Source organism: Stegodyphus dumicola, chromosome 6 (genome assembly GCF_044657685.1).
Source record: "Stegodyphus dumicola isolate Sdum_Otavi_A_Nest chromosome 6, ASM4465768v1".
NCBI classification, from domain to species: Eukaryota; Metazoa; Arthropoda; class Arachnida; order Araneae; family Eresidae; genus Stegodyphus; species Stegodyphus dumicola.
The window spans coordinates 148,606,635-148,633,332 of record NC_140773.1 but is presented as its reverse complement, the minus strand read 5'-3'; the positions used below and the strand labels follow the sequence as shown (position 1 = coordinate 148,633,332).

Genomic DNA, 26,698 nt, shown 5'->3' with positions numbered 1-26,698 from the left:
ACCCTTTTTTCTGTTGGCTTTCAACGTAATAAGATAATTTATCGTAATATTCTTGAGCTGCACTAAATTCCCTTTCGTATTCTTCAGTGCAGCTTTTTTGCTGTAGAAGTTCCAAAAAGGAGTCATCCGTATTTCGTAAATTTTATACTTCTCTGAAATTTGATCTAAATAAATTTGTATATCATCCAAATCCGGAGAATCTGATCGTATCAGGTCATCCAACTTATTCGCTGTTTTCGTAAATGCACTCCTAATTGCTTTCCGCTTCTGTTTTGCTATTTCTAAATCCTCCATGTTTTGCACTTGGGAACTTCTCAGTTATTTTCGTAAATTATATAAACAATCAACTATCGAAATCGATAATGTCACTCGGTGGCATTCATGCTGGCTTGGCTCACCAATTATGATGCTTAATAAATAATTTACAGGTTCAAAAATTTGAAATGACACTTTTTAACACCAACATTTTACTCTTCGCTTCTACTACTATATATAAATTTACAACGCAACTGTTAGAAAACTAAGGTGCAGCTGAAATGCATCTGCGCATGCGCGCGGTGATGTCTCCTTTTCGTCTGCCGAGTCTCTAGGAGGGAGGAAAGAACGCTCTTCTGGTAAAGGGAGGATGCCATCTGTTGGCCACAATAATGGTAATATTGTTTTTCACTAAAACAAATAATTTTAAAAATTATTCCCACCCAGACATTAACCTAATTGATTAAATTGTTATGTAGAATCTGAAAAATCATTCAGCCATTAAAATAATACATTAAAATGCACTTGTCATGTTTTCATAGAAAAAAATTATTAAAGCATTGAGTGAAATTTGCACTGTATTTCATTCCAAAAGTGTACTTTAATTATGTAAATTATTATATATGTTTCCAATAATTATATAGTAATTTTTATGAATCATGGCTCGATAATCATTTCAGTGGGTAAAGACCGCTAAATGCTGGTAGTTCGTCTTGGGTTCAAACCCAGAAGAATGGGCTGACCGCATGGTTGATTTTCGTGGGTTTTCTCTTGTGTAGCATGAATATGAGTCTGTTTCGCATCGAAAGACTGCCGAAAAGGCGGCATCCCTTGCCTTGTCAGCTTTCGCGAGCTTTGCCATATATCAGTAACTGAGCCTTTAATCATTTGTACTGTTCTTAATTAAGTTACCGTATCTTAACGAGAATCCAGGACCATATATGTTCACATGTGTATCGTGGCACATGTCCCCGATGGAATGGAGTAAAAAAAATGCATATAAAGTGTATGTATAATGCATGTATCTGTATATCGATGCAGCACTATATTCCGCAATCTACATGTGACCTCAAATTAAAAGGAATTAATAAAAAGGTATTGGTATAGTTGAGTCCAAACCACCCTTAAAAATTTTCTTCTTTCTGTTTCTCCATGAAGGAGACATTACAAAAAATTGCTTTCAGTTATTATAACACCTTATGCACGTTATACATTATAATCGGCTTTTATAATAGATTAAATTTGATATGGAGGAATAAAAGGAAATCGTATAGTGTATAACCAAATAACCAAAATATTCAAGATATCGAAAAGTAGTTGCTGCGGACATGATGTGCATTTCTTGGAATCTTGTTGGTTTCACTTTTGTGTGCGTTTTTGTGTGTTTTTCGTATTTTCTTTAGAAAACTCTTTTTTTTTTTTTTTTTTTTAAATCGATTATGCGTATCAACAATAAAGGGATATTGAAAGTGAACTGAAAACATTCATGCTGCGATTTTCATAGCTATTTAAAAAAAAAAAAAAAAAAAAAAAAAAAAAACTCCTTTGTACTGGAAGTGATCAACTAATCATTCGCATTAAAAAACTCTGGAATGTTTTCTAATCCCGAACACACCACAGGACTATACGAATATACTATTCTTAACGTTTTGGTAGTGTAACTATTGCTTACATATTATGAAATTATGTAATATATCGCAAAGTGTTGTTTTGATTCTGTTCCACAGCAATAAAAGTTAGTTGTAGACATTATTTTGGTTTAACCAAGGCTAGTAAAAGTTTTGCTTACACCATTATTTTGTTTGTTCGCTGGAATAGCTCTTTTACTTTCCTTCAGGGTTACTGCTTTAGAGATATTAAACTTCCGTTCACTTTAGGCAATTGTACGATTATCAGCAGATACAGAATTTCTAAAAATTACCGTTAAAATTTTTCACCTGGTCTATTTAACATTGAAGTTAAATGATAGTTCTTTAAACATTTAAGTATCCAGCACGTAAAAATCGTAAGGGAACTGTTTACAAAGGCAAGATGAATAAAACAATTTGAAATATTTTGAGGAGTCAAAAATGTAAAACGGGCTTATGAAAGAACTGTGATTGCAAAATTTCCGAGTAGTAACTGTATATTGGCTTTATTTCGATGTAATAGAAACGCGCAGAATTTTCGCTAAAAGCAATCATCAGGGTATGCGTATATTTTCCAAGCCCCCCTTGATATGGGGAATTAATATCTTGAATTTTGTTGTTAGATCTTATTTTGAAGGAGTTATATTTCGTCAAAATGTGTCACAAAATTATGCACTTTAGAGGAGAGATGCTAGTGCCGGCAAAATTTGTCTCTATTTTACTTTTAAAAGTTGAGTGAAGTGCAATATCTCGCGGCGATAACTTTCCTGAGATGACCGCCTCTGAAAGTGACCAGCATTTCTGAGAACATGTATAATAATATCGAACATCACCCATGGTTTGTTAAAGTAACCACTTCTAGAGAAAACCAAAATTATCTGGAACCAGTATCTCAAATAATGTTGTCCTGATTATTGTCACTGTTAGTTATGAAATAATTATAGTTTGTTATGACAAAGAATGAAAGTCACTTTCATAAAAAGAAATTAGACTTGCATTTTAAAATTTATGATTTTCCAGACTATATATAGTCCTGTACAATATGTCTTTTTTTTATCATATCAACCCTGTTTCACTTTGAAAAAAGAATTGGCCTTGGAACTTCCTGACTTACGGAAGGTTGTGCAAACGCATATTATGATGTCATAGCTTTTACAGTGTCTTTCTGTCCTTTATGTTCCTCCCAGACATGAATCATCCCCCAAGTTTTCCTTTGCTAAGAAAGGATGTTGGCACTCTTTTGTATTTCAGAGATGCTGTCTCTGTTTACTGTTCTTCTGCGGTTTTTTAACGTTTTTAATTACGAGTCATTTGCGTGATGGATTTCTGATTACTGAGCTTTTGTTTCAAAAACTCCTGAATCCTTGAAATGTATAAGGTTAGTTATTTAACCGATGAATATCCATATTGCTTCTCTTGGAAATGCTATGAGAAAATGACTTATGAATAGTTGCCTTTCATCGATCCATACGTTTGATAACGAACCAAATTTTTCTCATCACAACATGGTCTCTAAAGTGGAATAAAACAGTAGATTTTTCTTCTCTTAAAACGTTTCCTTCCTATACTGCTTAAATCTTTCAGGTTTACTCTTTTTATTTGCAAATCCAATTGCTAAAATTTAAGAGCAATATATAGAAACTCTTTTCTGTGAAGTGTCACCGTGTGTACTTGCGTAATAGTCGCACTTTTTTGCCATTTTTTTCATTGTGAAAGTCTAGCTGCGACTGTTATGCGGGGAAATCTACTATGCAATATTATACACTTTTGACGATTTCTTCTGCTTCAAAACGGGGATGCGACTATTACGCCAGTAAATACGGTACTTTTTTCTCTCACTAGTGCCAATGCAACTGAAAGCATGCCGCCACAGTTCGTGAAATCGGTCAATCAATTTAGGGAAGGTTGGAAATCGTACAAGAACACACATATTATCCAAATGAGTACATATGCACTGGAATCTTCTAAGATTCATAAATTCTCATTAAGATTTTAGATAGGGATTCTTTCTCAGTATATTCAATGCTTAAATTCTAATGAAGGCAGAATTTAAATAACTTAATTATGCGCAAAAGTGAATAGTTTATCTCAGAAATTATAAGATAATCGAGAAAAATATGAAATTCCCAGTTTTTTTTTTTTTTTTTTTTTTTTTTTTTTTCATTCGGAAAAAATTTAATATTTACAAATTCTTAGAAATCTGCGAAAATTTGCGAAAATAAATCCCTGAAATTCGCGCCGCCGAGAAATTACTGTCCTGTTATATTCACACTGATGTTATTTTATGCATTTTAAATTGTCAGTCAAAATATCCATCTGTAAATTTATAAAGGAAATATTTATTTCCCTTCCTGGACTATAAAATGCGGAGGGAGGGATTCATAATATTTTATCAGAATTTTTTACACCCTTCAATGAAAGATCAAGTTACTCTGAATGTTAAGTCAAAAATTGGTTCTCTTTCTATATATATATATATACACACACACACACATAACTTTGTATTTAAAAATGACCATAGTAATCTTTCCCTGTTCTTGTGGACGTAAAATCGGTCCCTTCTGTTATGCAACTTGGCCACCATTCTCAATGATGAGATGGCTAAATGACTGATAGGTGTTGGCCATTGCGTTAAATTGCAAGTGTCTGGCCACTTGAAAACATCATCATCATTTTTCAGTCATCCCCGTTACAAAATTTGACCTTTCCTAAAGATTTGTAACATTAATGGTCAGTGGTACTTGGGTCAAGTTAAGAGTATTTTTAAACTTTCACAGAGTTGCCAACTCTCCCGATTTAGGCGGGAGACTCCCGATTTTCGACCGCTCTCCCGCCAACCCGATTTACAATATATTTCTCCCGACTTTTTCTTATTCTTAATATTTCTCACGATTTTTATGGAACTTGGCTTAATACTTCGTTATATGAACAAACAAACAAACAAACAAACAAACAAACAAAAAAAAAAAAAAGTGATTTTGGACGTCTGAAAGCAACTGAATTTTCTCTAGATTATATCTAAAATGAAACCTTGCGAATCAGATGAGAATTTCTGCTTTGTAATTGACAGCATACGTATCCAGCAACGTCGTTCTCCAGCTGTCCAATGGGCATCGAGCTCCACTGCGTGTCATCTGGCATATATTAGCCAATGAGCACAAAGGCCGTTGGCCGTTCTTTGGATGTTCTTCCGCTATTTCGTTCATCTTGTCCTGAGTTGTGTGAGTACACGTGCCTTTAGGAAATAGTTTTAGAAATTATCGTCTTTTGATATGTCTGCGAGAAAGGTGAAATACTCGTGCACGTTTCAAAAATCGTACACTGTTGACTTTCCTTCCATTATTTCTTCACGGAAATGTAATAAATTTGCGATGTGTACCATCTGTCGTTGCGATTTTTCGATTTCGCTTGGTGGAAGGGCAGATGTTCTCAAACATGTGCGTACACAAAAACACAAGGACAACATGAGTTGTTTTGAAAAAACGAAAAATTAAATTTTTCTTCGGAAACAAAAGACCAAAAAGTGATTAATGCAGAATGTCTGTTTTCTGCCTTTTTACTGGAACACAACCTGCCACTGAATGCATCGGATCACGCTGCAGCTTTATTTAGAAAAATGTTTCCCAATAGTGAAATCGCTGAGAAATACTCAAGTGCAAGGACCAAAACAGGTGCAATTGTTAAAGAAATGGGTTTGAAAAATAAATCTTCAGTTATTGATTGCATTCAAACAGCTCCGTTCTGCCTCTCTACGGATGGAAGCAATAATACCAATTCAAAACTGTATCCAATTGTTGTTTCTTTTTTTAATCCAGAGTCTTCAGGAATTGAGTGCAGTTTACTTTCTGACCCCACTTTAGAAGGACATTCGACAGGCTTTAATATAGCACAGCTAATTATTAAAACTTTAAAATAAAATGCAGTCCCTCTGGATAATTGCTTAGCGTTTGGTGCCGATAATGCACCAGTAATGGTAGGCTTGAAGACTGGTGTTGCAGGCATCTTAAGAAAGGCAAATTCAGATTGGCAGATTATGAGGTGCACCTGTCACCTCTTAAATTTAGCAGCTGAAAAAGGGGCAGCTTCTTTACCATTAAATGTGGATGAACACATTGTTGATATTTATTATTATCTTGAAAGGAGTTCTAAAAGAAAGGAAAAATTGAAACAGTTCCAACAGCTGCATAATACTAAAATGAGAAAAATTTTGATTTTTTGTAATTTCTGCATCATTCAGCAATTCAACTGGCAGTTCTCAAAATAATACTGCAAAATATAAGCGTAAAGCTGATACAAATTTCTCTCAAAATAAAAAAAAAAAAATTACTCAACACACGAAACATTTTCCGATTACTGTAAGTTTATCTTGTGAAGAACGAATATTTATGCTTTTTTCTTCGGACCTTAAGCATTTTGCTTTTTTTTTACAATTCATTTTGCCATCATTCGATGTTCTGAACACAATTCTACAAAGCAGAATTCCATTAATTCATGTTTTGCAATCAATGATTTATAATCTGTTTAAAGACATTTTATCAAAGTTTGTAAAACCAGTCTGTGTTTTGTCTTGTAATTCTATATATGATGTGATTTATGGTGAAACAGAAAATCAGAAGGAAGATGAAGATTTGGTAATAGGAGCTGCAACTACATAAGTAGTGGAAGAACTTTCAGAAGAAGACAAAAATAAGTTTTATCTTCATGTTAGAAGTTACTTCTGTCGAGTATGTGATTACACACTACATAAATTTCCAGTCAACGATGAAGTGATTTTGCATGCTAAAGTTGCTGATGTTTCTGCTCTAGCAAATGCATCTTTTTTTGATATAAGGTACTTTTTGAACAGATTTCCTGTGTTACTTCGTTTAGTCATGAAAGATGATGATATTGATGTTGCTACTGATATACTGCAGTCACAATTTTGCAGTTTACAATTAGAAAACTTGGATGAAGTTATAAAATCAGCTAGGATTGACACCCAGTGGAGGTTAATTGGAAAATTGAAAGGTGCTGATGGAATTTTAAAATATAGTGAACTCTCTAGAATTATGTTGGCCATCTTGACAGTTCCCCATAGTAATGCGGAGTGTGAGAGGATTTTCAGTGTTGTTGCGAAAACGAGGACTAAATTTAGATCTAATATTAGTGATGACACATTAGAAAAACTTTTATTAGCGAAAGGAGGCCTATGTGGCAATTGCTATGAACAAAATTATGAAGTTTCTTTCTTAACGAGAGCAAAATCTGCCACTGTCCATAACATTTGTATGAAAACTGATTAAAGTGCCTTTTTTTTTTTTTTTTTTTTTTTTTTTAAACGATGAAAGCAATAAAAATGTTTTTTATGTCTAAGGTATTTTTGTTTTGCTTGCATTTAAGTCTTAGTAACTATTTAAAGTTAATTCATTATTACAAACTATATTTTTATCATTTAAAGTCTTTTTAACATTGTGAAAAATCTCCTGATTTCTTAAAAAAATCTCCTGATTTTTGAGTGTCATAGGTTGGCAAGTATGCTTTCACATTAAAAAGCCCAAATGTAATGTCAGATAAGACAAAATTAGTAAATCTTCATTCATTAACTACTGTTGTTCCTTGAGCTTGTTGAAAGGGAAGAAAATTTGAAAACCAAAAGAAAATATGTAGTTTCTATTTGAGATAGAGAAGATAAAAGAGTACTCATTGCATCACAGACAATTTAAAATTTTTAAAGCATAGGAAAAATTATGAACTACCTGAAAGGAAAGCTCAACAGAATTTTTAATAAAAAGTAATCTTAATTAAAAACCACCTATTTGAAACATGTAAAAACATGCTTCATTCACTACGAACTTTTTTTACTTTCAAAAACCATTTTGCTACTTTGAAAATGATATAGTGGCTCTTGAAAGTTCCTGAGATATATATCATGCAGCTCCAACTGGTGTAAAGTTTGGCCATCCTTGTTAAGCTTATAAAAGGCAGATAGTCCTATGTTCTTTGCCTTAATCCATTAAACAAACTTATAAAAGGCTGATTTTTAATATGGAATATTCAAGTCAGAAGAATGCAAGTCGATATTTGCTGTTCAATATGGATATAAATTAGGAGAACTTATATCCATAGGCTTGTCTATTTAATTTAACCTATGAATAAATAAGTACTGGAGGAAGGATTTTTACAAAGCTGAAATTCAGGAAAATTATTTAAGATCAACAGTGTCAGAATAGTGTCTTATTATTGGTTAGTGATATCAATAGAAAATGATATCATGGTTACTTCAGATGTAAAAGATCTGATAAAAAATTCTGTAACAGCTAAAACTAGAAAAATAACTGTAATGAATGGAATACCATATAAACTCGTCCAAAATGTTTTGTAACTTTTTTGAGGTGGTTAAAGAAAATTTGTTTGTTGAAATGATTTATTTTTATTGTACTTAGGCATAACTTTTTTTATATGCTAAATAAATAGAAATTTATTGAAATTAATTACCCTTAAATTACAAATTAATATATTTTATGGAGCACTGAAAAGCAACCTTGAACAAGGTTGCCTTGTATTTGTAAAGCTGCCCTTTGGTGTGATCATGCTGCCACAGGAGTGACATCATGCCATATTTTCAGATGAATCTTTGTACGACATATAGCTTCATGATGGATTTATCTATTTGTAGAGGCACAGAAGAGAACGAATGTTACCAGCTTGCATTCATCATCGTTATGTAGGCCCAGAACCTGGTAAGATGGTATGGGCCAACATTAGATAATACTTGCCAGTCACTTCTCATTCACACAGCCAGTAGTGTGGACTGTCGTCATAACATTTCTGACATGTTACGGCCCATAACTGTATCCTATCTTCGAGCCCTGCATGACATCTTTCAACAAGATAATTCATGACCACATGTTGCTCCTGCTGTCCTGACCTTCCTTGATACAGCTACTGTTTACCTGTTGTCCTGGCCTTCTCCAGATTCTTTCTGGTGTTCACCAGATCTCTCGCACACTGAGAATATTTAGTCATGGCCAGCCACTATGATTGACGAACTCTGATATAGAGTTGAAGTCACTTAGAATGAAGTACCTGTATCTGTCATCCAATCTCAGTTTGACTTCATATCCAGCCAGATTAGAGTTGTTATTGCTGCCAGAGGTGCTAGCTCTGTGTACTGAATTCTGAACCCTCATGTCTTCCTCCCATTCTACTGTATATATACCATACATAAGTTTCTGCTGTGTTCTTTCCTATCTAGTGTAGCATATTTAATGGCCAGCAGTATATAACACACATGCATATACATATTTCTGCACAGAGCGTCATGCAGAAATGTTATTGTGAAGAATTTTTAAAGTGTGATTTAAATGTTGGATTTATAATTTTCCATGAAGTACATGATTTATTTTTTTCTTTACAGAGTCCAAGTCATGCCTCTACTCCTCCAATGGCCACACCACCATATTATCCGTACCCGGCTCCAACATACGGTCCTCCTCACTTTCAGCCACAACCTCCTAGTCATTTGCAGCCAGCTCTTAATCCACAAAATCTTCATGGAATGCTACAGCATCCTTCCCAATGTAATGGCCAGTCACCTCATGGTTGGTATCAATTTAAATTCATGTCATAAATTGTTTTCTGTTAACTCTTCAGTTACATTCTTTTCATCATTGCTTTATTCAGCATGAAACTTTGATTGATTTTAAATTTTAGCTTATATCTTTGTCAAATGCAGACTTGCAGAACACTATTTTGCTTATGCATATTGTTACATTTTTCTTTTCTTCTGACACCAATTGTTGCATTTTTCTCTTCCTTCACGTTTGTACGGGGTTTGTAGATTTGGAGTGAATAACGACAACACTTGATGAAGTATCGAAACACACTTTATTTACCAATATTAATCAGGACAGCTCCAAAACATTTTTACAGTCACCGAAGATCTATAGGGTTCGTACACGTTTCCTTACATGAAAATTAAGAACTTTTAAGGACCATAAAAAAAAATTAAGGACCTATCAGCAAACAAAAAAATGAATAGAATAAAGCAATTATCCATACAACCCACTTCATGCTTGTAATTTCACTTTAAGAAACTAACAGAAGTGTGTATTATGCACTATTATTAAATTCAATTTAATACTTACCATAAAACAAATTTGAAAATTAAACTAACTCCCTACAAGTTATGAAGTAGATAACATTAAATTAGGAACATAATTTCTTGAAAAACATGTATATGTGTATTTTACACTAATAACAGTCACTGTTTTAGAGATTTACATGATTATTATTTAACTTATTTGATATTTATTTAAACGCAGTCAACTACTATTATAACCACAATGTAAGAATATTTTGCAGATTAAAATAACTGATTTGTAAACATACAATTTATTTCCTTGGTTTTTTGAAAGATACTAGAATAATAAATTGTACAATAAAAGATACAAAACATTTGTGCTTTTTTTAAATCTGAAGTCTTTTCAGCTATTTTAACATCTAATTTATTTATGTCTATTTATTTTTCTTTAACTATTCTTCTAAGTTCATTTGCTTTGATAAACAAATCAATGTTCCTGCTGGTCTCAGCTTCATCTGCTAAAGCATCTACTTCTTCATTAATATCTTTAATGTCCCTTTGAAGAAATTTTTTCTTCTGCTTCATATAATCAATTTCTCCCTCAATAATATTTCTTTTCCTCTTTGAATTTTCAGATTTAGTTAAAAGATTTTTGTTCTTCTAAATACTGAACATTCTTCTAAATAACGAACTCCACTTCTTGCAGAAGCTGCTGCTGATCTCATTTCTTTATTAATTTCGATATTAAGAACACCTCCAGAAAATTTTATGTAATCAAATACCGGGCGTTGAAAAATATATGATGAGTCACTTAAATTTTCAATTTCAATTGCTTTATTTACAGTGAAGCCCCTTTCCACAGAGGCCTGTTCATGTGACAAGATAAGAATACTTGTCGCAGTGAATACTTGAATAGTGAAAATATACATTAACTATATATATATAATTTATTTCCTAAACAATATTGATTAATTGATTATATTATCTCCTAAGTTTAATTAAAGTAGAATTATTTTAAAAGAGTGAATCCATACTGGTAAGTTATATTTTGAAAGATGTATATATATATATATATATCGGACTTTGTACTGTATATATCGGACTTAGTACAAAGTCCGAGATCCGGACATCCAATATCTGGAATGATCTAAAATCCGGACCTCAAAGCTACCACCAGCAATTTTTTAGGGCTTTTTTGAAGGGAAGGGGTATGCTTTACGCACGCACATTATATTTTTTTCCTCATCATAAAAAAACATACCGGAAATCCCGATTCTTAATCTCAGTTTGGTGCTAAATAAAATATCTCATTATTGAAGAAATAATTATTTTAGCATAAATTTGTGTGATTAGTAATTTGACTCCATAGCTGTGTACCTGCTTGGCATAATCTCAAACCGAAGCATTTGTTAATTTTACACCAACTAATATTTTATATCCTTGATGCCGAAATCGCGAATCATTATTATGTATTGTATTTTGCTTTCATCACCGCATGTTTATCAACGGATGACAACTTGAGTGATGAATCATGCAGCGACGTCATATAACAGAGTATTATCCGATTACAGATTTAAGTTTAATGCGCTAAAATGTTGACAAGGGGAGATTTAGCAGAAATTTCTTTCCTTATGCTAAAAATAGATTTTGTTAATGATACTCATAGGACAAACGATTATATTTAGTGCTATTTGAATTAAGAGTAACTGATTTGTAATTTACATAAAGCCAGAACCAGTGCCAGAGCTCGCATGGCCGCACCATGCGGCAGAATTTAGCGAAGTTAAACAGAAGTTTTTCATTGCGATGACAATGCTCAATCATCAATCAATTAACGGAGGGCGAAATCTGTAGTATGCTTCTAAATCCAGAAAATACAGCTACCGATAGTGAAGAAAGTAACAGAGAGGTTACTGAACGAGAAAAAATTTTGATTGACAAGTTATTCGGAATTCTCGACACAGCAATTACAGGACTTGAACAATGGAACTTAATAACTGAACAAGAAATTATATGTCTATAGTATTAGTCTAAAGTATTAGCAGAGAAAACAAATCAAACAACTCACATTGAAAGAAATGTTTAATATAGTAAACATATAAATATTAAGCTCTTTTCTTTTGTAAATTTTGATACCCTTTAAATCACAAATGCTTCATTATTTCATATTTTCAATTTTATAATTTCTACATGCCATCTTAGTAGATTTAAAATGATCTAATATCCGGAAAAATCTCAAATCTGGGATCACCGAAGTCCCGACGAGTCCAGACCTCGGACTTTGTACTATATAAATATATATATATATATATATATATTGAAAGATGTTAAAGTTTTTGTATAAAAACTTTAAAACTTAAAAATTAAAATATTAAAAAAATTATAAAAGGTTGGAGATAATATATAAAGTGGGTACATTAGGAAAGAGATAAATAGTGCTAATAGCTGCTATTTAGCATATCAAATGTTGTATGATCTTAAATTCATTTAGTGCGAAAACAAGTTACTACTACTTGCGCAATTGCAAGTTAGTTATATATATATTCGTATTATATATATATATATAATACGGAATGTATATTTTCAGTTAAACTTCTACCCAATAACTTTAGTAATTCATGAAAGTTAATTTTGCGTCTAGTTAATTCAGGAAAATTAGTTTCAATTAATTGTTTTGAGCTTTAAAAATATTAAAAAATTTTTAATTAGTTAGTTATTTTCAACTAATTATTGTATCACCATTAGCAAAAATTATGGATTACTATCAACAACATAGGTTTAAACCAAATAAACCAAATACTTAATTGTCTATTGAAGCTTCAAAACGTATTTCCGAACTTCACTTTTTCTCGGCTAGCGTTACCGAATTTGCCCTTGGCGACCTAAAATCGAAATGGAGCCAACAGATTTCCCGCGAAATCGATAACAGACCCTCTGCAGAAATAAACTCATAATCCCGATATCCCATACATATAGTACGTGAAAAAGAGAATAAACTCCGTAGAAGGTGATAAAAAATTAATTTATGGCTTAATTGAAACAAACACAGAAATTAAGCTAAGCAAAACCATGTAAAAACAAATTGAAATGATAAAACGAAACTTAATTTTCATGTGAATTTTCAGCGCTGACTCTCCCATTATAGAAATTTCAATTTGTTTCAAACAAAGACCACATTTAGCTTTATAAGGATTGTCATCCATCAATATCCAGTCTTTGTAGTCAGCTTGATGAAGCCACAGTTTATTGAAAATGCACTTTCCAGACATCTCGTTCCTATTGGCATCGGAAGGGTTGTGGCCTTCCAGGTTGGGATTGCTCTAATTTTGGCAAATATTTTCAGAATCCTCCCCCCTTTTTTTTTTTCTCGAGCACCTTCATCATCACTTTCGCCTCTTAAAGAACTTTCGGCTTCACGCTTTCGTCACAATCTGCCTAAATTTATGGATAACACCTGTTTCGAAAGATTGGGTGAATAGCCAATCAGACACCGATACTTTCGTTCGGGTAGCTAATTGTTTTTTTTTTTATCGTTTGCAATGCAAATCCGCCAACAGATTGGTTAAGAGCCGTGTAATTTTAATTCCATATTGATGAGAAATCGTAATTCACACTTAGAATGGCAATCATTAGAAATGATAAGAAATGTCAAATGAGCAAAATTAAGGACCGTTTATTCATTTTGGCCAAAATTAAGGACTTTTAAGGACCAAAAATCGTTTTTGAAAAAATTAAGGACTTTTAAGGACCGTACGAACCTTGACCTACTATAAATACACTGATACGATCAGCGACACAGCTTCTAGGTTATCAGGTTATCACGGTGGAGACAGCTTCACGGCAAAGCACTAGAGTACAGCTCTCGACTCTGCTTGGTGATTCTCGGAACTCCACTTACTCTCAAGACTCTCCACGCTACAAATCGCGATACACTCGAAGATACACAGCAAGACTCTCGGTGCATTCGACGACCCCCTCGGCACTCGCTGCCTGGCTGTCAACTCGATCGACTCCACAGGGATTGACTCACTAAATGAGACACCAACTCGATACTAACTCGCACTGTAGGCGAGGCACTCTGACTCTCCCTCTTTGACGAGGCACATTCAATGACTGACTATCAGCTCGCTAGATGAGGCACACACTCAGTGACTGACTATCAGCTCGCTCGACGAGGCATATTATCTCGCACTCTATGCTAAGCACACACACTAACTGACTGAGGACCAGCAGGGTTTATGTAGTTTTCGTCTTGTGTTCGAGAACATTTCGGAGTAAACCAGTAAGATTTCGTTCCAGAAGGTTTTCCATCCGTCCATTGCATATCGCCAAATGGGTGATTTCTCACCAAATATGGCAACTCTGCCTTTCCTTGCCATTTTATGGCAACCCTAAAACGGCTTTGTGGGGAAGCCATCTTACCACGCCTGTACATTTCGTAACAATATCATCTTAATTGTATCCATATAATATGCTCAATCCGAGAATTTCAATTATACATGGGACTCTGAAGAGTGTCAGCCACATTGCAATAGGCCTCTTTACTGTCTAACCACACTAGCAAGAGCAGGGTTTACAATAATTCTCAAAAGTCTTTTATTACTATTATCGAGTCAAATTTTTTAAAATGCAACATTGGTATTTTTCTGATAAAGCCAAAGAATTTAAAATATCTTCACCCTTAAAAATTTTACTGCAATTTTATGCGAAAGCAATTTGCTCTTTGTATATAAATAGAAGTGTTTAGATAAAATTTATAACTTTTGCAATTATACCTTATTTGCAATTTACAATTATTTTGTAATTTGCAATTATACCTTAACTCTTCATTTTAATTTTGATGTTTTCCCGTTCTTTATTAAAAATAATAACCGCTTATAATAAACATCTCTAAACTGCATCAAAATTAATTGCTTTCGTATAATTTTCACATAAGATTTTTCATTAATGATGCAGAGACTTGCTTAACGCTTCAGCCATTTGATAATTTCAAAATAGAAACCTTTAACAGCCAGTGAGGTTCACAGTGTAAGTGTTAAATATCTCATACTCCAACTTTTATCATAATAATTTTATTAGCGTTATGATTTCATTTTATATTTTTGAGGAAATATATGCAGGACACATTATGCAGGGTCTGTTCACAAAGTTTCAAAACTGATTTTTTTCTTAGTAGGGGTGCACAGTAAGTGTCAGTTGCCTCTGAGAGGTTATAGTGAGAAGATTGCTAGTGGTGTATGTCAATGACCCCCATCAAAAACTGGTTGAGTGGAAAATGCAGTATCATTTGGAGCAGCGTTATTCTGTAAAGTGCTGTGTGAAACTGAAAAAAACCACGACAGAGACTTCTTATATGATTCAAGAGGCCTACCAAGAAGAAGCCATATCACATGTGGCACAAGAGGTTCAAAGATAGACTGTTCTAGGAGACCTTCTGTTTACGTACGTCGTATTAGAATGGCGCCGACATGGATGACGCAGTTTCGACTTTAAACATACTTAATAAATTCAGTCGACTCTTGGTGTATTTAAATCGAACTGAAGACATTTAATGATATAACATTCACACGTAAACATTTAGTAATAATTCAGGAGTACAGATAAGCATCAAATAAGAATTACAACAGTTACAAGCCAGCTACGCTTTTAGCGACCGAATCCTACAAATGACAAATCTCAAAAGCATGTTGCCAACGCAGGGCAACGAAAAGGTAGAAATTAATTCAACAGGCTTGGAAGTGAACATACTCCCACCCTATCAGGTTTAGTCCTGATACACAGGCAACGGTGAAAGTTTATTAATTCCTCTTTTGAAAACATCAGTTTTAGTTTTGACAGTGGCTACGCGAGCTAAGCCGTCCTTGCCCAGATGGACATCGATGATGCGTCCTATAGGCCAAGCTAGCGGTGGAGATCCATCTTCGATGATAAGAACCACCGTGTCGATTTTTAGATTGGGTCTGTTGTACTGCCACTTGGATCTCTGCTGAAGCGAAGTCAAGTATTCCTTTTTCCATCGCTTCCAGAATCCCAGACGTAGATTCTGTACAAGTTCCCACCTAGAACTCCTTGTGCGTAAAGTCTGATGGGTCTCTGGAAAGGAAGTTAAAGTATCACCTGTAATGAAATGAGAAGGGGTTAAAACATTAATACAGTCAATATCAGTATCATTCACGTAAGCAAGTGGACGTGAATTCAAAATAGCCTCGATCTGGGTAAGTAGCATTGACAACTCTTCGTAGGTTAAAAGAGTCTCTTTCAATACTCTTCTCAGATGAAATTTCGCTGAGCAAATGCCGGCTTCCCATATTCCTCTGAAGTGGGGCGAAGCAGGCGGTATAAAATGCCATTCAATAGATGACTTAGTTAGTTCTTGGAAAACCGATTCCGTTGCATACAAGGAAGACCAAATCTGATTTAGTTTTTGTAGTTTTCGGCATGCTCCCACAAAATTGGTACCGTTGTCACTGTAAATGTGCCGTGGTGCACCGCGATGTGAAATGAAATGTCTAAGTGCAGCGATAAACGAGTCTGCCGTCAGGTCACTGACTGCTTCTATATGCACAGCTTTAGTCGACAAGCAAACAAACAGAGCTATATAGCCCTTCGTTGTTTTAGAGCCATGACCCTTATTAAATTTCATGGTAATAGGACCAATGTAATCCACACCAGATGCGTAAAAAGGTCGTTCTAAAGTCACACAATGTTCAGGTAAGTCACCCATCAATTGCGGATTTGAAGCAGCTTTAAATCGATGACATATTAAGCAATGGTTGACATAATTGTGTATCAGTTTCTTTCCTCCAATTATCCAGTAAGATTGTCTGATGAAGTGTGATAATAAAGAAGGACCAGCATGAAGGTAAGTAACATGAAGTTCTTTCACTAGTAATTCGTTAAATTTATGTCGAGAAGGAAGTATGACAGGATGTTTGATGTTAAATGCTGAAGATGAATTTCGAAGACGTCCTCCCACCCGTAATCTTTATCTATGAATGGATACAAAGAACGTAGTTGGCTCTTCTTGGGTAAAGGTTTTTCTTCTTTAATACATTGTAAATCATCTTTGAAATGATGATTCTGAATCCAACGAATAATGAAATTTTCTGCTACTCGAATCTCTAGAAATGTTAGCGGCATAAGGCAGCTGGAGTTAATGCCACTACGTGAAATGTTCTGAGTAACATGATGCTTCTTGCAATTAGTAATAAATCTTTGGCAGTAAGCCAGAATATGAACAATTTTACAACGCGAAGAATAATGCTCGAACAAATTAGCTAATAAATCATTCGATTCACGTATATGAGAAATAAAAATAGGATCAGATATTTGTTCGGCCTTTACTTCAGCATCATCTTCAGATTTTAATTCATATTCAGGGCATTTTTCCTCTTCCTGACGCAACCATGGTGGACCATTCTACCACAAAGTACAATTTGGTAGGAGTTCAATATCACGAGAAGCAATGTCTGCAAGATTCTGTTTAGAGGGAACATGATTCCAATGTTTAATAGGTATCACTTCTATGATTTGAGATGTTCTGTTTGCCACAAAAGTTTTCCACTTACGTGGATGAGCTGATAGCCAAGACAGAACTACCTTGGAATCCGTCCATGCAAAGATTTCAAAATCAAACTTCTTTAAAATGCTCAATAGAGATCGCATTAATCTGGTCAACAAATACGCAGCACAGAGTTCTAATCGAGGAATGGATACTTGCTTTATAGGCGCGACTTTAGTCTTTGATACCAAAAGATTAACCTTAAATGTACCATTCCATTTTTGGCGACAGTAAATAGCTGCTGCATAAGCCTGCGAAGATGCATCAGAAAATCCATGTAGTTGGATAACACTGTCCATTGTAAGTATGACACATCTCGGAATTTCACAATTATTGATTTGACTAAATGTCTCTTGAAATTTAAACCAATCATCTAAGATATGCTAGGGAACAACTGAATCCCAGTCGCCTTTAACTAACCAGAGTTTTTGATAGAATATTTTAATCAATATAGTGCAAGGAGATAAGAGACCTAAAGGATCGAAAATGCGAGCAGATTTTGCTAATATGCGTCTTTTTGTTATAGGTGCGTTGATGTGCAGTGTAGCTTTAAAACTGAAGGTATCAGTAGTTGAATTCCAAAAAAGTCCTAAGACTTTCGAACTCGAATTAGGAGATATCTCAAAATCAGAATTCAATTAACAATGTTCCTTAAATTCAGTTAAGAATTCTGCAGAATTTGAATTCCACTTCTTCAAATCAAAACCACGTGCATGTAAAATTAAAGATATTTTCTTGCAGACAAACACTGCATCATCAACTGTATTTGCACCCGACAATAAGTCGTCCATATACATAACCTCTTGCAATATACAAGATACACCTGATTCCTCTTTAGACTCTAAAGCTACCTGCTTCAGAATCGAGTTGCTAAAAATGAAGCAGAGGAAAGACCATAAGTAACTGTTTTCAACTTGTACGTGCGCATTTTATCACTGGAATTGTATCGCCAAAGTATCAATTGATAATTCTGATCTTCAGGGGCTACCATCACCTGATGATACATCTTCTCCACATCGGCTGTGAAAACAATTTTAGGAAATTGAAAGTTAATCAAAATCTCAGAAATATCCCTTTGTAATTTCGGACCTACCCCTAAAAGAGAATTCAATGATATACCATTTTCAGATTTGCAGGATGCATCAAAAACTACTCTTAATTTTGTCGTTGTGCTAGAAGGTTTAATTACCGCATGATGAGGAAGATAAATCTTTTCTATATCCGATCTGTTAGATAAATCATCATTAATCACAGTCATATGTCCTAACTGTTCATATTCATGTATGAAATCTTTATACTGTTTTTCAAATTCCGGATTATCTTTGAATTTTCGTTCCATGGAACGCAACCTAGAAATTGCTGTCGGTTTTGAATCACCCAACTTCAAATGCGATTTATAAAATGGAAGTTTTACAACAAATCGCCCATCTGAATTAACAGCATGAGTGTTTTGAAAATGTGATTCACAAAATTGTTCCTCAGGTGTCAGAAATTCCTTTTTCCCAACATCGACGATATCCTCCATTTCCCAGAAACGTTTAAGTTCGTAATCAATATTTATATTATCTTCTAACTTTATGAAGTGTGCATTTGCTGTTTTTGGGCCTTCCATATTAATTCCGACTTTCCCAGCAATCACCCAACCGAAAATTGTATTTTGAGCTACAGGCTCATTTTTCGAACCATATATTTGGCCACATCTTAAAACGGAGAAAAAATAATCAGCTCCTAAAATCAAATCAATTTCTTTGGGTTGAGCAAAATTCGGATCCGCTAACGGAATAGATTTAATGTATTCTATATGCTTTACATTAATTACTTGTTCCGGCAATGGCAAAGTTAACCTATCCAAAATGTATGCGTTAACATCAATTACTTGATTATTTAACTTTGACCGAACTTTAATCAACAGAACCACGAGTTTTGGAAGCTGGCACTTCGCCAATTCCACGCAAAAGTAACCTTTGATTTGTTCTTTTTAATCCTAATCTTCGAACAGCTCGTTCAGAAATAAACGAACTTTCACTTCCGGAATCCAATAATAATTTAATTTTGATAGTTTCGCCACTGGAGGAAAATGTGAGTGCGAGAACTGTAGGCAAAATACTGAAATTTCTGTATATTCGATAAAGAAGTTTTATGCACTGTTGCAACAAACATATCTTTAAAATTCATCCAGTCATTAAAGTTACCCGAAAAAATAGGAATATTCAACTTAGGTAACTTAAAGTTACTAATATTAGAATTTCCTGTAACATTTGGCACATCCGCATTTAATACATCTAATAAATTTTGATACTGAAGTTTCAAACCAAAATACTTCGATTCAAAATCTTCAATTTCTGACTGTTCTTCTGGTAATTGGCATCAAATTTGTCAAAATCTGAATAAATCCTTTCTAAGCGCTCCAGATGTAAAATTACTTCATTTTTAGATAAATCGGAAAAAATAGTATTCTGAAGCCTTGTGAAGGCCGCTTTTGCCCTACCTTGCAATCTAATGACAGTAGCTTGATCCATAATAAGTAATCGAAGTATTCAAGTTCAAAATCAAAATCAATACAAAATAGATATAAAACTTCAAGAATCAAATTTAGATGTAAATCAAACTAAAAAATCACTTATCTGTACTTGAACTGCTGACAAATTCTTGATCTGATCTCGTCGGCGTGCCTCCAAATGATGTTTACGTACCTCGTATTAGAATGGCGCCGACATGGATGACGCAGTTTCGACTTTAAACATACTTAATAAATTCAGTCGACTCTTGGTGTATTTAAATCAAACTGAAGACATTTAATGATTTAACATTCACACGTAAACATTTAGTAATAATTCAGGAGTACAGATGCATAAAATAAGAATTACAACAGTTACAGGCCAGCTACGCTTTTAGCGACCGAATCCTATGAACGACAAATCTCAAAAGCGTGTTGCCAACGCAGGGCAACGAAAAGGTAGAAATTAATACGGCAGGCGTGGAAGTGAACACCTTCAATAAGCTAAATTGAGGAAAATCTGGTGAAAGTACATGGAGTTTTAAACATGAACCATTTTCTTAGTGTTAAATTAATTGCCGATGAACTGCAATTAGGTCAGACTACAGTGCACAAGTTAGTGACAGAAGTTTTGAAGATGAAAAACTGTGTGCCAAATTTGTTCCCAAAGCTCTGATGGATGAACAGAAGGCACCTTGCCTGGTTATTTACGATGAAATGCTTCAACATTTGCAAGATGATCCCAATTTTTTTGATAAAGTGGTTACTGGTGATGAGACTTGGGTCTATGAGTACGATCCTGAAACAAAATGTCAAAGTGCAGAGTGGCACACCCCCTAATCTCCAAAGCCCAAGAAGGCTCACTTGAGCAAGTCACATGTGAAAAGCAGGGACAGAGTGTCATATGTAAGTTTTACCCTGGAGTGACGGGCTGTTTGAAGGATCGAGTCCACCCAGACACCAAAGACGATTGGATTGTTCACCACGACAATGCGCCCTCTTGCATGTTGCCCTCCACTGCCGAAATCATGGCTAAGTTCAACATGGCAACACTGCTGCATCCGCCCTGCAACCCCAACCTCGCTTCCAATGACTTTTTTTTTTTCCCTCCAGATCAAGAAAGACCTGAAGGGGAAGCTATTTGACATGATTCCAGTGGTCGAGGCGGCTTTGACGAGATCTCTTCACAGCCTTGTGCTCAAAGACTTTCAGGGAGCCTATGAACGATGGAAAAAATGCTGGCAGCAGTGTGAAGATGCTCAAGGGGCATATTTCAACTATTTCACTGTAAAAAAAAAATGTTTCATAAATTTTGTATTCTCAGACCAGTCTTAAAAACTTTGTGAATGCACCCTGTAGCTACATGATTCTAAATGATTTTTTAATATATCAATTTCTGAATTTACTCAAAATCAGAGAATTTAAGAAAACTTTCTTCATTCTTATGAGATTCAACATTATTAACATTCACATTTATTTGCCCAAAATCAAAATAACCTAATGGAATACTTTTTTTTCCAGAGAAGATTGTATTTTATAGGAATGAGTTTTTTGCCACTATCTTTAGCTTAATGAGCACTGGCAATATCAACAATGTTTTGTTTATGGCCAAGAATGTTATTTATAAATTATAAGCACATAATAAAGAATGTTTATTCAGAGAATTTTCATTAGATTTTTTGCTGTTATGAAATGGCTCATTCAGTAATTGTCCTAAAGCTTGTTTTATTTTCATGTACGTCCTTTGTCAAATTATGCAATATTTATAGTGTACTCCATCTTTAATTTTAAAATAAGCCAGCCAAGTGTATTTAAATAATGTATATTTAAATTTTCTTTTTATACTTTCATTGCCAAATGAAGAAACTGGAAATACATATTATTTCCAATGCTGTTGGATCCCAAGTATTTGAAGACAATCCAGTTTCCACTCCTTTGTCAATTAATTTATGATTTATTCAGTTTGATATTTCATCTTCGAAAGAGATTTTAATTTCAGGTAAAGGGTTCATAGAGGTTTCTGTACTGAAATCAGAAGTGCTTATAGAAATAAAGTTTGTGGATAAGTTTCACTTTCAGCTTGCTGTTGAATTTTAGCATTCATAGCATTCATAATTTTTTAATTCAACATTTTTGGCAGTTTTAATATAATTTACGAAGGAATGTTGTCTCTTGCCACTCATTTTGAAATTAGTGAATCAGCCCGAATTTCTTGAGTATTTCTCTCTGTGTCTCAGTTGATCAGTCATAAGATAAATAAAAAATAATATTTAAAGAAAAGATAAAATGAATGTGCACGTTTTAACAAAATAACCACCAGAAATTCAGAAATGTTGTAAAATGAATGGCAGGAAAGAAAGCTAAAAAAATAGCTAGTATTATGTCCTAAGAGAGAGATCCATCCCAGGGATGAAGTTTCTCTCAGACCTTAAAGTACATCTCCATAAAGTATACTTACCATGTTTTCACAGTACAGTAAATTTAATGAAAAATGTTGTGAAAGAAATATATAGAAGTGGAAAGGATTTTTATTTTCTGAGGATAAATGTTTCCAAAGTTAGTGAAGTTTAAAATTAAAGGAAAGCAGTTTTGTTAGTCTTCAAATTAGATAATGAGGGATCCTGAATTTCAGTCTATATTGAATAGAACTTAATCTGATGGGGATATTCAAGTCTTCTAGAAACATGGTGATGGATGAACTGTTTCTATAAGTAAAAAGAGAAAATTGCAGAGAACTGTTTATTAAGTTTCTGTTGCAGGGGGGGTTAAAGCATTGGGAGTGTAATATGCTACTTTTCTGTACTCCAAGTTTTTTCTTTGGAAAACTTGGGATTCTTGATACTTGGTTGAAAAGCTTCAAAATGCTAAATTGACTGCTTTTAGAATATCAAAGATAGTCAACTAGAATTTTGTTCTAATTATCGCTAGTTGTAATGTCTTATAATGATGGTTTACTGTAAGAGAAAAACGAATTTCAGTATTTAAAATTCCTGCAGCAAACGATTTTGTTCAGTGTTGTTTTCATGTAGTAATAATTCTTATGCAAAGTATTTTCAAACGTGTGGTTGCATTTTCTTTCAGAGGCATCACCACCACCAAATCAGCTTGTTTTAACACAAAAAGATGAAAAATTTCAGCGTCCTACATATAAGTTTCGTAGAAAAGTTGATAGTAGGAATAGAGACAAGTTAACATTACTGCCAAACCAATCAAACTCATTAATTAGTAAAAGAGGTATGTATGAAAAATGGGTATTATTTTCCATTTATTTTACATTATTTTATATTGATTTATGCTTTTCTTATTATTTATATTTTCGTGTTATTTAATATGACCTATCAGTATAAATCTTTATTACAAAATTACTGTATTCATCAATAATATAGCTTCATAGCTTTCATTTTGAGTCCACCAAGTAAATAAAGACCACTGAATGCTGAGAAATCAGCCTGTATTCAGTGGGCCAGAGAATTGAGCATTTTCATGGTTTTTCCCACATTTAACATGAATATGAGTCAGTTTCCTTTAGAAAGTCCTCCATAAGAGCATCCCTTCCCTTAGGCAGATAACTCTAATGTGCTTTGCCATAAGCAGCTGTTGCAGTCCAATCCTTTTATTTTAAGTTTAATCAGGTGAAACTAAAAAATAAACTTATAATTGTGTAATTATTAATTATTATTTAATGATGTAAGTTTTTGTTGCAATAATATTCTTTTGCTCTAGAAAGAAGAAAACACTGCATTCCACTCTTTTGTAGTTCAATCATCATTTAATTTCTGTTTTACAATTTATCTTCTGAAATTTTAAAACTTACAACAGATAGATACCTTTTACCAATTATACTGTGTTTTTAAAAGTGTGTTTCAAATTCTTATTAAAATTTTGATTATTTTACATAAAGAGAAAACTTTCAAGAAAGGAAATGACTCTGTTAACTCTTCCTTATGAAAAATGTTATGAAAGGCGTGCTATCAGAAATAGATCAGTATAAAAGTTAATTTCACAAGATTTTGGACTTAATTTAGGAAAATAAATACATATTAGAGTTTATTTTTTAATTAATTTTATAATTATAAAAATCAGATATCAATTATTAAATTTATGTTTAAAAACTGTAAATCTGGAAATTTTTTATTATGAAAACTTAGTTTTCTCCATTATAGTTTATATTTAAAGACATTTTCTTGCACAATTGCAGTTATCTCTATTTAAAAGTATTTTAAAACCAAATTTCTTAAGAACCAATTTGAAATAATTTACCTATTTAGAAAGGGATTTAGAATTGTTGTCCCACTCATACAATACTAATGGGTTTTAAAATGACTAGTTTATTATGAGGGTTATTTTTTTAGTAAGATCCATTTTATAATAATATGTATGCATAAATAAATAAATAAATAAATTAATTAATAAAGTTTCTATTTTCTGAATATACTGTTTCTGTTACTTTATCTCTGTTTTATTTTCTGAATTTTCAATTTTTCTGCATGAATTCTTTGTCTATTTAAAATTTATTATAACAGCCAATGAATATTTGGATATCCTCCGCATATAACTCTGCTACCTATGAATGATAGCCAGTTATTCATACTTATTTTCACTTCATGTATGGTTTTCATTTCTGCATGTTATTTGCTCATATTTCCTGTTTGTGTAAATTTGATTCTCAATCGTGCCAAATCGTCAGTGATTACAGATGGTCCATCAAGAGTGCCTGCTATTTATCATGGATATTTTCTCTACCTTATTGAACAATCTCACTCGTATTCAAACTTTAGTGTCATTTGTCACAATGCACTTCACATACCTGGCAGTGAGTGTCTGTGGCTTTCATGTTTCTTAAACATTTTAACCTCACACTACAGAGTGTACAGAATGATGCCTGGAATGCAGTTGGTGTCATATTTTGTGCAAAGAATGTTGGGAGCTTGTGAATGAATTCATTCTCAAGTATATGTGAAATTTCAAATTGTTATTCACTGGTAGACCTTGCTTAAAAATTATCTGTGTAGTTTCAGTTGTCAACAGTTAATTCTTCCATATGATGGGGTAATTATAATTGGATTGATTTGGCATCATGTAGCAATAATGCTAAACTACTTCCTCTGTAAATAGTTGGATATTTAATAAGATTAAAATGTACTACTGAAAAGTTCACTATTTTTGCTTAGTTATTATTTATTTATTTGTGCACTTGTAAATGGATATATGAAATTTTGGAGATCCATAATTGTATTGTGACATAAGATCATCCATGTCCAAATGATTGTTTTACTAAATTTTATGCACTCATCGTATATTTCTTAAATATCTACAATTATCTAACTATCTGCTTTTCTACTAGCAGATAAAAGAAAAAATTTTACTGGTAATTTGTTCCACTGTAATTTGTTCTGAGCTGAAAATGAATAAATGTGTTTGCTTCAGGGGTTTTATGAGTTTCTACATACTTGAAGCCATTTTCTTATTGTTCTCTCTCTCTCTTTTTTTTTTTTTTCTTTTTTAAATATTTTTTTCATTTACATTCCTTTACGTAGGCAGGAAGCTTATGTGTGTTTTGCTTTAAGTAAAATAATCGTACCCAGTATCACATTCATGAACTCAAGTATTAATCTCACAAGTAGATAATGGACTAACTGCATTGTGCGTTTCCTTCATTTCAATAAATATCCTGCACATGATTAATGGCAATACCTATGAAGCATTTACAGGAGGTTTTCAATTAAAAATTAAGTTAATTCTGATGACTTCAAATTCTGATGACTTGTCTTTTCTTTTTTTAAAACATTAAAAAGTTTTATATAGTTTAAATGAGTAATTTCAATGCATATTTTTTACTTGAGAGTTTTATTATTTTATAATATATTTACCTAGAGAAAAGAAACTATTTTATAATGGCAGTGCTGATTTTTTACTTGAATTTTTTTCTTTCATAATTATTGTGTTTTAAAAACTAGAGAAAAGAAAATATAAAGATAAATATGATGATTCTTACCGTGTTAATGGAAGCTCGGCATCTGGCAGCAATGCTTCTGAAGGTAATCTATTTTGTTTTATATTTCTTTCTGAAGTCTCTGCTCAGTTTGTATAGTATGTATTGTTTGTACTGTATAAAATTTTTGATTGTGTTGATTTAAGGCTAGTATAATTATTAACCCTTTAACTGCTTAAGACGTGTTTAAACGTTTTTGGAATTTCTTTAAAAATGCTTAAGACGTCTTTACACGAATTTCAAATCGCACGAAAAATGCTTAAGACGTGTATACACGAAGCCCGAATTTCGCGAAGATTGCTTAAGACGTGTTTAGACAACGCAATCTGGTCTTCCTTCCCCTACCTTTCTGCAGGCGGCTGTCAGTTGACACAAAGGTCTTAATAGGGTGTGAAGTGTCTTTGAAAAGAGCACTTTAGGAAAAAGTCCTTAGAGTGAAATATCTTTGTCAGACAGCAGGTATGTATTATCTGTGTACCGACTAAAAGTTTACGAAAGAAGATAAATCGTTTTACAACTGTTTGCCTTGTGGTACTTTATACAAATGAAAGTCAAACAGGATCCGACGTTGTTATAGTACATTGCCGAATTTTAGTAGAAACAAGAAAAAATAAGAATTGTAACGGAGGACGCCTTTATGCCTATGTGTTATAGAATCAAATATTTTATTTTTGTATTGAAAAATGATTACAATTTCTGATTT

The 26,698-nt window shown here is 33.4% G+C and overlaps 1 protein-coding gene across 2 annotated transcripts in view; it reads left to right on the top strand.

Annotated features, from left to right (window-relative positions):
- Window positions 1-26,698, top strand: part of LOC118180982 (fibronectin type-III domain-containing protein 3A-like) — a 254,400-nt gene that overhangs the window by 168,040 nt on the left and 59,662 nt on the right. For both annotated transcript variants that reach the window (XM_035350064.2, XM_035350070.2), the window contains 3 exons: window positions 9,280-9,463; window positions 23,085-23,237; window positions 25,961-26,041. In XM_035350064.2, coding sequence (XP_035205955.1) covers window positions 9,280-9,463; window positions 23,085-23,237; window positions 25,961-26,041 — 418 coding nt within the window. The remainder of the gene's footprint in view (window positions 1-9,279; window positions 9,464-23,084; window positions 23,238-25,960; window positions 26,042-26,698) is intronic.